The 12,141-nt window shown below is 44.0% G+C and overlaps 1 protein-coding gene and 1 non-coding gene across 2 annotated transcripts; both read left to right on the forward strand.

Moving 5' to 3' along the window:
• The first annotated feature begins 3,428 nt into the window (after nt 1–3,428).
• On the forward strand, nt 3,429–10,094 carry LOC149319042 (translationally-controlled tumor protein homolog). The gene is made up of 6 exons (XM_089510987.1): nt 3,429–3,546; nt 4,159–4,232; nt 6,355–6,545; nt 6,806–6,911; nt 7,643–7,759; nt 9,863–10,094. Exons 1-6 carry the CDS (start codon nt 3,519–3,521, stop codon nt 9,863–9,865), a joined length of 519 nt encoding a protein of 172 aa, XP_089367113.1. The 5' UTR covers nt 3,429–3,518; the 3' UTR covers nt 9,866–10,094.
• Nucleotides 9,664–9,793, forward strand: LOC149319043 (small nucleolar RNA SNORA31). The gene has a single exon (XR_016280318.1). It is a non-coding gene; the product is annotated as a small nucleolar RNA SNORA31 (small nucleolar RNA).
• Nucleotides 10,095–12,141: the final 2,047 nt, after the last annotated feature.

Raw genomic sequence — 12,141 nt, forward strand, 5'->3', positions numbered from 1 at the left:
TAAATTTCCCTTTGATTTCTCGGATCTTGTGGAAGAGGTCTCTTGTTCATCCTTCTTTTGTTGTCACTTTCTGTTTATAGTAGCAATTGTTGTCCTTGCACACTATTACTACTACTATAACTATGACTTCTACTACACTGGGCCTTTGTTATCTGTTAGGCTGTGGTACCAGGATCCCCAGCCCCATGGATACTCAGGGCCCATTATATACAATGGGGTGATAATATGGTATTCCTTATATAAAAATGGCAAAAGCAAGATTTGCTATTTGGAATTAAGATTTAAAAATATTTTCAAGCTGTGGATCCTTGAATTTGTGGGTGAAGAATTCATGGATATGTTGGGCAAACTGTGTTATTCTTACTATGCTCCCCCCCCCATGGGACTCAAAGTGGCTCACTGTCATGGAAACAGTTGTGTTCAGGGTTCTGACTCAATTTTTGTCACCTTTTATTTTGCTTCTTGTCCGTCCTTTCTGCTTGAAGGTCCAAAACAAACTGGAAACACACTCCCAAAACACACTGTGGAAATAATCCAGTTTGAGCCTGCTTTAACTGCCCTGGCTCAGTGCTAGGGAAACCTGGGAAGTGTAGTTTATTGTGGCCCAAGAGCTCTCTGGCAGAACTGTGTTGCCAATGTGGTGACTTTCACACGAAAACGGGGACTTTTCAGAGCTTTCCGTGTGATTTTGGTGCCTGGCTCTATTTCAGTGCATTTTTGGTGACTTTTGCCTATTTCAGCTCCAGCCCTGACTCTGAGAGCGAGGCTGGCTAACAACCCTTTGGAGTGTCACACACTCACAGTTTTCAGCCAATCAGAGAGAGGACTGGAGAGTGGTCGCCGCCCCCGCCCTCAGGAAGCGCTCTCTCTCTCTCTCTCAGCCCCTCACTCCCTCTTAAGTCTAGCTTTCCTAGACTTAAGCGTACTTCCTCAGATGCATGGGAATTGTAGTTCATTGTGGCACCAGAGCTCTTTCTCACGAAACTACAATTCCCAGGGTTCCCTAGCACTGAGCCAGGGCAGTTAAAGCGGTCTCAAACTGGATTATTTCTGCAGTATGGATTGGACCTTGAGCATTTTTAATAATTAAGGTCCAAAACATACTGCAGAAATAATCCAGTTTGTGATCGCTTTAACTCTCCTGGCTCAGTGCTAGGGAATCCTGGGAATTGTAGTTTGTTGTGGCACCAGAGCTCTTTCTGATAAGAAGGCTCAATGTCTCACAAAACTACCATTCCCAGGGTTCCCTAGCACTGAGCCAGGGCAGCTAAAGCAGTCTCAAACTGGATTATTTCTGCAGTGTGTCTTGGACCCAACTCAGGCTGCACCTTCACTCCAGACTCCAGAGACAATCCAGTTTCATACCGTTTTAACTGCCATGGCCCAGTGCTATGAAATCCTGGGAATTGTAGTTTGTTGTCACACCAGAGTTTGCTGAGAGAGAAGGTTAAATGTCTCTGAAAACTAGAATTCCCAGGATTCCATAGCACTGAGACAGGGCAGTTAAAGGGGTGTCAAACTGGATTATTTCTGCAGTGTGGTTGCAGCCCAACACGTTTCTATTTGGCACAAAGCTTCCTTGACCCCCTTCATGTCAAAATAAACATCTTAAAAGTATTAGAAGGACTGAAAGATTCTTTGGTTGGTTTTAATGGTGATTTTGAGAGTTGAAATAAGTTCCAATTATTTTTATTCAATTAGGGCTACGTTTTATTGCCATATTAACATTACAGGGACTTTTGGGGGATTTTGACTGAATATTTGGTGAGATATGGGGAGGGGGGATTTGGTGAGTTTTGTGCCAAACGTTTGGGGAATTATCTTTAAGGCTTGTTGGCAACACTGAAGGCTCCATGTCTCACAAAAGAACACCTCCCAGGATTCCCTAGCCTTGGTCCAGGGCAGTTAAAGTGGACTTGAACTGGATTATTTTTGCAGTGTGTTTTGGACCACACTCCTGTGAGAGGTGTCATGCTAAAGAACCTCTTTTGAAAGTGTCTGCTTCAGTTGGTAAACCCAGCCTCACAGAAACCTAATTCCTGCTAGCCTGAACCAGCATGGCCAAATGGCTGGGGACAAGGGGGACTTCATGAGGGTGGTAGGGTTTTAGGGGTGGGATGAAAGACGGATTAAGCCATGCCTAGGAAAAAGCAGGAAGCCAGGAAGATGAAAAGCTGCCACCACAAACACACACACACAGAGAAAAGCAGCCAGGTGAACCCTCATCCTTCAGCCCAGAAGATCTTCCTTTGAGCCTTCTTCCAGCAGGGGTCCAAAGGGGACAGCAGCTGCCCAGGCCTGACCTGGAGAAAAGGAAATCATCAAGGGGTGCAACTAGCCGGATCAGCAGTGAAGCCGGGTCAGCTTTCAGGGCTAGAAGGAAGGTGGCTGCTCAGACCAAGGAAGGAAGGACAGGCACTCTGTCCCTTCTCTTCAGGGAGGCAGAGAGAAGAGTCACACACAGAGAGAGGACACAAACGTGGCCCTGAGGTTGTCCAAGAGATAGCAATAGGCTGTCTCTGTAGTGCCCACATCTCCTCAGGGTAGTCCTACTAGAGTCAGGGAACAGGATGCAGACAGAAATGGGACCTTAACTCCAAACACACTGCAGAAATAACCCAGCTTGAGGCCGCTTTAACTGCTCTGGCTCAGTGCTGGGGAATCCTGGGAAATGTAGTCCATTGCGGCACAATAGCTCTCTGGCACAGAAGGGTAAATGTCTCAGAAGACTGCGGTTCCCAGAATCCCCTAGCATTGAGCCAGGGCAGCTAAAGCGGTTTCAAACTGGATTATTTCTGCTGTGTGGATGCAGCCTCTGATCAGTAATGCTTGTAGTGGAAGACAATGCCAAAGCTGTCGTGACCCAGTCACTCCCTGCCTTTGCCATAGCCCCGCTGTGGCCAGCAGAGAGTGCAATGGCTGGCATGTGCGTGTGTGCCTTCCTCCTTCCCAGGGCCTATCGACCTATAGTGCCCCAATGGATCTGATAGGGTCTTGCGAAGGCAATATTACACCGCACCTCCACTTTTCCTGCTCTGGGTGCCTCCTGTGGGATTCTGGAGTCTGCAGTGAGACCTAAGACTAGCTGCCTATCATTCTCAACGCCTCTCCCTAAACTACATATCCCAGGAAAGTCTAAAATGCCTCTCCCTAAACTACATCTTCCTTCCTTCCTTCCTTCCTTCCTTCCTTCGGAGCCAAAGGGAACCTAGAAGCTCCGTCTCCGCACAAAGGCCGCGGTGACTCTTTAGTTTCCTAGCTCTATGGGAGCGGAGGGGGGAGGGAGCGCAGGGAAGAGGAAGGCGGTGTGAGTGCGTGCGTGCTTGCGTCACAGTCTCGTGCGTCATGAGGAGCGCAGGGATTGGTGGCGTCGGGGCGGCCGGGACGTGCCCTGCTGGCTATATGAGCTCAGTGGAGGCACCGCCTCGGCCTTTTCCGCCTCGCTCCCTGTCCGCGCTGGGGCCGCTGCCGAGCCGACGCTCCTCTCCCGCCCGCCTTCGCCCGACGCCGACGCCGCCATGATCATCTACCGCGACTGCATCAGCCGTGAGCAAAGGAGGAGGAGGGAGGAGGGTTCTTACATTTTGTACAAATAGGGGGGAGAGTTGGGAGGCCCTCGCTTGAAGACTGCCCCCCCCACATACACCCGAGGGGCACGTAATACGCGTGCGCAGCCCCGCGTTCCAAGCCAGTTCAAGAGCGCCAGCTCTTTCTTTACACTGGGCTTGCGCGGTCTTTGCGGGGGGGGGAGGGGGAATAGACTCGGAGGCGACATTCCATGCCGTTGCGCATGCGCACCCCTCCCCGGTCACTCGAGCCGGCAAAGAGCGGGCCGCGCGTGCGCAGTGGGGCCGGTGCGCGCGTGGGGGGGGGGAGAGAGAAGGGCGGCCAGAGCGGAGCCCCCTATCAGTGGAACTTCCGGCTGTTCTGCGGCCTAACTTCCTGTGCGCTCCAGACCCAGGAAGAGTGGCTCCAGGGAGGAGAGGGAAGAGCCAGGCTTCGTGGTGCCTCGGGGCCAGTTTCTTCTCCCCTTCCTTAGAGAGGTCTTTAAGCAGAGGCTGCATGGCAGTCTGTTGAGGATGCTTTGGTTGGGAGTTCCTGCATGGCCCTTGTGGTCTCTTCCAATTCAATGATTCCTTCCTCCCTTCCTTTCTGCAGAGGATGAGATGTTCTCCGATATCTACAAGATCAAAGAAGTGGCCAATGGACTCTGCCTGGAAGTGGAGGGGAAGGTAAGCCTCTGGGAGAGAGGGGAGGCCCTCGGGATGGGTAACCAAGGCCCTTGGGGGAGACCGAGCTCCTTACCCATTCCTTTTCATACTGGAATCCCCTCCATACAAACCACAGGCTCTTCTAAAACTTCTATGCAACTTTCGCAGTTTTGGAGCAATGCTTTATAATTCAGTGGCTCCCAAACTCTGTGCCCTTTAAGATATTTATTTTTTAGACTTCAGCTCCTAGCAGCCACAGCCATGTTGGCCAATAGCCTGGGATTCTGGGAGCTGAAGTCCAAACCGCCTTAGAGAGCAGAGTTTGGGGACCACTGCACCATGATGGCAATGCTGGGAGACAAACCATTTTAAGGACCAGGTTATGGTGGTTCACAAACTCTGGCTTCCCAGGGGTTTGGGACTTCAGCTCCCAGAATCCAAGACTATTGGCCAAGTTGGCTGAGGCTTCTGGGAGTTGTAGTCCAAAATCTCTTAAAGGGCACTGTTGGGGGACCACTGAATTGTAGCGAGATCTTTGAGACTAACTAATGCTGCCAACTTCTTTGTTAGCCTCAAAGGTGCTACACGATCTCTGGCTTTCCATGGCTAGGTTTTGTTTTGTTTTGTTTTTGGACTACGGCTCCCAGAAGCCTCTGCCATCTTGGCCAATAGTCTTGGATTGTGGGAGCTGAAGTCCAAAACACGTGGGAGGCCAGAGTTTGTGAGCCACCGTAACTTGGGCTTTAAAATGCTTTGTCTCCCAGTATTGCCACTATGGTGTAGTGCATTGGTCCCCAAACTCAACTCTCGAAGGGGGTTGTACTTCAGCTCCCAGAATCCCAGGCTATTGGGAAGGCTGAGGATCAGGGAGCCGAAGTCCACAATCTCTTAAAGGGCATAGTTTGGGGACCTTGTGGTTGTGAATGAGTGGTTGCAGTACTGGCATTTAACCATTGGGCCACCAGGGCTACAAAAGAATGGCACTAGACAAATAAACGAATCAATAACAGCATCTGTTAAAACCAGGCAGAAAGTAAGGTGTGCTGTGATTCAGCCCCACAACCTCTTGTTTTATTCATTCAAAGACCTGGCAAGGGAGGCTGAATAATGTTTGGAGGGTTGGCAGTGGAGCGGCATGTTTTTGGGGAGCTGTGGAAACTAACCGCTTCTTAGATATTGCTGGAAGAGAACAAAAACACTGCTGGTGAAAAATGGCTACTCCATGGATTCAAGCATCTACAGTTTGAAAATATTAAAAAGAGTATATTAGTCCCAAAAAGCAGGCCTTAATTTTGCCATTTTACGTAAGGGACACCAGTTTCCTTTGCCATTGTATTCAGTGGGGATTGAGCATTCAGGGATTTTGGTATCCACAAGGGGTCCTGGAACAAAACCCCAGCAAATACCAAGGGCCCACTATAATCTAATGATCTTAAGAGCTGAAATTGAATGTGGGCTTCTGCTTTAGAAAGGCCTAGTGATAAGGCTTAATCTGCACAGTGGGAAGGTGACTGCATCCTTATGCAAGGATGTGTCATCAGAGAGAAATCACACATTTGTGGAGGCTGAGACACAACATCTAACCAGCATTCATGGTGATAGTTTTCTTTCCATATACCTTGAGACACATTTAAAAACAAAGGTCTTCTTAATTTTTACTGTCTAGCCTGCTACTCCAAAGGGTATTTTTTATGTATGTGAAAAGGAGAGATAAAATGCTTGAACTATTAAATTCAGGGTTTATGTCGCATATCTAGAAACGTTGGCTCAGATCTTTTTGGTTAGTCTCAACTAGAGTAGACCGGTTCAGTTCAAACGTTTTTGAATAGAGAGTAGGTAAATCTCATTGATTTAGTGTGTTACTCAGGGTTAACAACAGTATTTAGGCTCTGGTTTTTCAGTTAATTAAATGACGTTCTGAGCTGCCTCGCGTTTCTGTCAGCAGTGCCCCAGTTCCTACTTTGCAAACTGTCAGTATTTTTACTCTGAACTCAAGCTTAGTCTTAGGACATTAAAATCCTGCAGTGCTGAACATCAAGAAGCCTGAAATTGCAGCTTTGGCTAAATTTGTAGGCAGCCGTTGAATTGTATGTTGTAACTACAAAATTGTGTCTTATCAGAATCTTTTGTTTCAATCGACCAGATGGTGAGCAGGAAGGAAGGTGAAATAGATGATGCTTTAATTGGTGGAAATGCATCTGCTGAAGGTCCAGAAGGTGAAGGGGCAGAAGCCACAGTTATCACTGGCGTTGACATTGTAATGAACCATCATCTTCAGGAAACAAGTTTCACTAAAGAGTCTTACAAGAAGTACATCAAAGACTACATGAAAGCGTAAGAGATCCTGGCCTCCCTCAATTCAAAACATCATGGACTGTGTAGGGTTTTTGTTGTTGTGTAGGGTTTCCAACTTATGGCAACCCTTTCATGGGGTGTTCTTGGCAAGTTCCTTCAGAGGGGAATTTGCCATTGCCATCTTCTGAGGCTGAAAGAGAATATATAATTGTCCATAGTGGGATTGGAGGGTGAATTGAAATTAAGGCTGTTGTTTAGAATATGCTGTCAGCTTTTTAAGAACTACTTTCTTTTCCTAGAATCAAAGCCAGACTCGAGGAGACAAAACCAGAGAGAGTAAAGCCATTCATGACAGGGGCAGCTGAACAAGTCAAACATATCCTTGCAAACTTCAAAAATTACCAGGCAAGTTCCAGATTTCCCTCCCATAACAAAGTACAAAATCGGTGTGGCAAGTGCTGATGGTTGTGTACAGCAAGGCAGTCTTTTACTGTTGCTATAAAGCTTGATACTCTGGGAAATTCCAAAAACCTGGGTAAGGAAAAGTGCATTGCTGTGTAAGATATCAGGTATTTTTAAGCTTCTTTCTTGGCCTGTGCTTCCTGAAGCATAAGAAATTAGAGATACAGTTTAAAGATTGTTTCATCATCACAGATGTCCAGAATTACCCTGGAAAGGTTTTTGCTAACTTAAGCTAAGGCTTGCTTTAAAATGTTACTGTAGAAGAGGGTCTCAAAGGGGAATTGCAGAGACTGTGTCACCACTAAGATTGTACTGTCTCACTAGCACAGCACCCTTACTGCTCCTACAGTGGGCATATCTAGAAGACCCCTTACAGAATTGTATTGGTGAAATTCATCATTTGGACTTCTTTTGTCTCATGCCATTGAGGCTTGAAAATAATATGCATTGTATTGATAATTCATTTGAATGATAATACATTATTACAGAAAGAAAAAAGAGGAAAACAACAAACACATATTAAATATCAAAGAGAAAAAAACTATTGAGTCTTCAAAAGCAAAGATTACCATTTGCAATGCTAGTACCCAGTGCATCTAGTGCAAGATTAGTTATGTGTTGTAAACTAATTTCTTGTAAATAACTTGGATCAAACCCTTTTTTTTTCCTTCCAGTTTTTTGTAGGTGAGAACATGAACCCAGATGGCATGGTGGCATTGCTGGATTTCCGTGAGGATGGTATAACCCCATATATGATTTTCTTTAAGGATGGATTAGACATGGAAAAATGTGTAAGTAGAAGTTGTGTGAGAAATTATCATTTTTCCCTAAACCATTCCTATCTGAATTTAAAATTGGTATTCTCTTTTTTCATAATCTTTTGGAAAATGTTAAAATCTAATCTTTTCTATGGCCTGTTACAGACTGCCAAAATAAAGCTGCTTGGGGTCTCTTTGGAGGTATGCTGTTTAAATGATGCATGCATCCTAAGAATCCGGAAGCTGCACCAAAGTTGCACTCCAGTGCTTAGGAATGTAGTGTGGCTTTGGTGCGACCTCTGGACTCTTAGGACTCATGCATCATTTAAATAGCATACCTCCAAAGAGACACGAAGCAGCTTTATTTTGGCAGTCTGTAACAGGCCAATGTTTTCAGTGTAGTGGAGATGCTCTGACCCTTTTGATCACTTTAGTGCAATTTTCCTCCAGCTAGAGAGTGCTGAAATAACCTTTCTGAGTGGGTGTGAACAGAATGTAAATCCCTGGGTAGGGCGATGACATAAAGTTTCTATAAGAGTATGGCAATAGTAGAAGAACTGTTAATCCTTCTTTTTATCCCCAACATTCAGTATGCTTTGCACCCATCACAGAGAGTTAACACATCGATCTATCAACTGCAACTGAAAGAACAAGTTTTTTCCCTGGACAGTCAGCTAGTTCAGTGCTATATGACTTTTCTTAGTAATAATAAATAATAAAATCTTTATTTATATTTCCCACCTCTCCCCATGGATCGAGGCGGGAGCACAACAGATAAAATCAACATTACAATAACTACATTTTTATAAACACACAGGTTCCTACAATATATGAATTACTCAGTCAATTATAAAACCATATATAAAAATGTTTTGAGCTTCATTATACTGTTGCCCATTTGACTAAATGGAGAAATTCTTTTTAGAGTTGTTTGTGGATAATTTGGGCTCTCTGTGTCCCAAATGCTTTAGTACCACTTACCTCCTTGGTTTCAGTCACCATTTGGTCTTCCCTCCAGTTTAATTATGAGCAAATTATATTGGACAGCTTCAAATATATATACTTGAGGGGAAACCTGCCCACCTTTACTTCCCTCCAGGTTATTCCTGTGATTCTTGCTGCTTGTTTCCTGTTCTTTACAGACTAGTTATCTGTAATAGTCTATTTTGGAAGTTTTGGTGTTGCCACCACTTAAAAGACCTGTTAACTTTTCAGATTCCATTGATAATTTTTATTAGAAATACTGTTAGATTTTTTTTTCTGTTAAAGAGGATGGTTTTATAGGCAATGGGTCATTAGTGGTCTCTTTGTTAATTAGTCAACAGTATTATGTATAGGCTTGTCCCAAGCAGGCTTTCAGCACATGCATATTCTGCCCTTTGGATAATGGAAATCATGGAGGAAGAAGGTGCTTAAAAAATCTTTGCTTTTAAGCTTGCTTGTCAGGTCAGTAGGAGAGTTTAAAGCATCATCCATTGACCACTTACTTGCTTAAAAGAGAGAAGCCATTCTGGGAATAGGAAGAAAATGCAAACTTTAATGAGTATGTGCACACATATGGTACATAAAAGCCTATAATGCGTATGAGAGATTTAACATTTTATGTACATAGCTTACAATGCACTGACGCCTGTATTTATTTGTGTCTCCATGACTGAAAGGGGCTTATCAAGATCATGTCTTTTACAGCCTCAGGGAAAGCTATAACCAAGAATGAGCTGTCAGAGAGAAAACTGAACCAGACTTTGGTCCATCTAGCCTAGAGTTCCCTATGCTCCAGGGTTTTAAGAAGGATTCTTTCCTACTCTATTTGGAGATCCTTGGTACTCTCAAATATGAGTACTTGGAATATCAAGGATCTCTAGGTAGAGTTTACCTGCTTAGCTTCTGCAGCCAGATGGGATTTGTTTGTTTAGAGTGATAGTGCCCTGAATGTTGAGCATCTGCTGATAGGCCGGGAGCATTGCTTTGTGCTTTCTGGTTTGCAATAAGATGCAATAACAACTTCCTTGCGCTTTCTGTCTGCCTGACAACATGGCAACTCAGATTGAATATGGGAGAACAATTTAAAAACTAGCACTGTTAGTCTAAAGAACTGGTATGAGCATGGGCTAACTCTCATTAATTTCTTAACAGTAACAAGAGATCAGCGCTTCTGGATCATCCATCATCATTATTGGCTGCTGCTCTTTGTTCATCAACAAAACATCATGACTCAGCACTGTCTGAAAACTGGACTGATGCCGTCTTGAGCTTACTTAATTTGATTTATTTTGACCCTGAAATAATTGGAGTGGAGGCATTGGTTTTTAAAAACTTGTCATGTAGGCTGTCTAAAAATAAAAACAACAACACTCATTTAAATCCAGCATAGGTAATGCCTCTTGGTTTAATGTGTCGAGCAGGGTTCTTCAGCAGGCTTCATGTAGTTCTTGTGCAGTTGGATTTTGACATCCGTAGCGTAGCCTGGCCCTTGTGCATGTGTGAGACTGTCTTCAGATACTTGGGCCCCTGGAACTTGGAAGACAACCAGCCACAACCCGAACTGCTTCTTAGGCATCTGAAAATGACAGATACAAAAGAAGGCTTTCATTCTGAACTGGATCTGGCTTCTTGCCATTCAACAAACCACAATAACTAGCTGGAGGACAAATTTGGAAGCCTGGATATGGTGCTGATCTATGTACTGATTTGAGTTCTTAACCAGTTAAAGAGAGGAGGATTGCTTCAGTTTATCATGACAAATACTAAGGCAGAGAGCATGGAAAGAGAATCCTTGATGGCAGAGATGAGCATATTAGGCAAGAAGTCTACACATGAGGCATTGCTTATATGCTGTAGTTTGAAGTAACTGTAACTTAAAATACATAAGTAATACTGGTTTAATCACAGGATGCTAATTTGCTGTGTGGTGTGTCAATCTAAGATCAAATCATTCATAGTCTTAACTGAAAATCTTTGAGCACTGGTCAGTAGAATGACCTGTAATAGCCAGTGTGTGCATCCAGTTGTCCAATGAAAATTTTGCAAAAGTAGGCATCTGTATGGCAGGTTGAGAGTATGTAAACTGTTTAAAGTTTCAAAATAGAGAGCATCTTTGAAGTTTCAAAACAGAAAGTACCTTGCTTTCTGAAAGTCATTCCATGTTAATACCTCCCTGTCCTGTATTCTCCCTAGAATAAGATGAAAGCAGTGTTGCCTTCCAAAATTAAACAGTTTCAAACATAGAAAACAGGGCTTTTTTTTTTTTAATGAAGGGCAAATTACACACTTAGATTAAATTACAAGTGTGCTGCAATTTTGTGGTGCCAGAAGAATGCATTAATTGGATTGCTTTAAGGAAGAGCTGCATGTGACAAAATGAGACTTTCTTGCTGATTCTTGCCATGTCATGAATGGGAATGAGCTAGGAAACTTACCTGGATTAGAGTATGAGCCTAGTCCAGCTGGCCAGTGTGTAAGGCCTGTTTTTATTCCATTCCTGCCTGGGCAGGTATTTGCATCCTTGTTGAAGATACTGGGAAACAAGCCAAATAGCTAATTAACTGTTTGCCGTGTTGTGTATCAACATTGTATTACAAAAATTACGCTGTGTGTTCCTATGAGTTACCCATAGTCTTGCATGCATGCTTTGACTCATCCATACAGTTTCATCACCCTTGAAGTTGTATGGACTCTACCTTGAAATATCCCAGGCTTCCTTAATCCCCAACATAGACCGTGTGTGTGTGTGTGTGAGAGAGAGAGAGAGCTTCTGCCCAATTAAGCTTGGATTCTGTGTCCAGTGTTCAGTTAAAACAGGGCTGGTTAAACTTCAAACTTTGGAAGGATCTTTTTAAAAACTCAAAATGTTAAGATGCACCTGCAGAAACAATTGAAATAATGATTTAGGCAGGTAGACCTAAGGGAAAGAATTGAGGAAACTGGTGCCTTTGGAAACATGCATACCTAGAAACTGACCTGTCCCAGAATCCAGCAGTTGCATCCTTTTACTGCTCTTATGGTTCTTCAGGCAGAGAGGACAAACCTGTTGCCTTCCTTCCATCACTTAGGAATATTTGTGTTCTTCAGTCATAGCAGGTAGGTGTCATTCTATATTATACAACTAGAAAATGCTTATTTTCATATCCACTGACATTCCCCCTGCTAAATTCATTACTAGAAGCAGACCTCCAAATATCTCATTGTTCCTGTCTGCAGACATACATTCTCACCACCACCCTCTCCTCTGCAATGTATGAAACCTTCAGTCTTAGTTCCTTTTACAGCAAAGGACTTAGGTGTTTACATGGGTGCAAAAGATTCATCTTGTGTTGCCTGTGTTCTATGATTGCACTTTGCTGACTACATTAAAAGGCATATACAGTGGGGTGAAGAAAATTTAGTTCTTCACGTTATTGGGGTTAGTGAGGTGA

Source organism: Sceloporus occidentalis, unplaced genomic scaffold (assembly GCF_023333645.1).
Source record: "Sceloporus occidentalis isolate IW3139 unplaced genomic scaffold, rSceOcc1.0.p SCAF_2, whole genome shotgun sequence".
Taxonomy (NCBI): domain Eukaryota; kingdom Metazoa; phylum Chordata; class Lepidosauria; order Squamata; family Phrynosomatidae; genus Sceloporus; species Sceloporus occidentalis.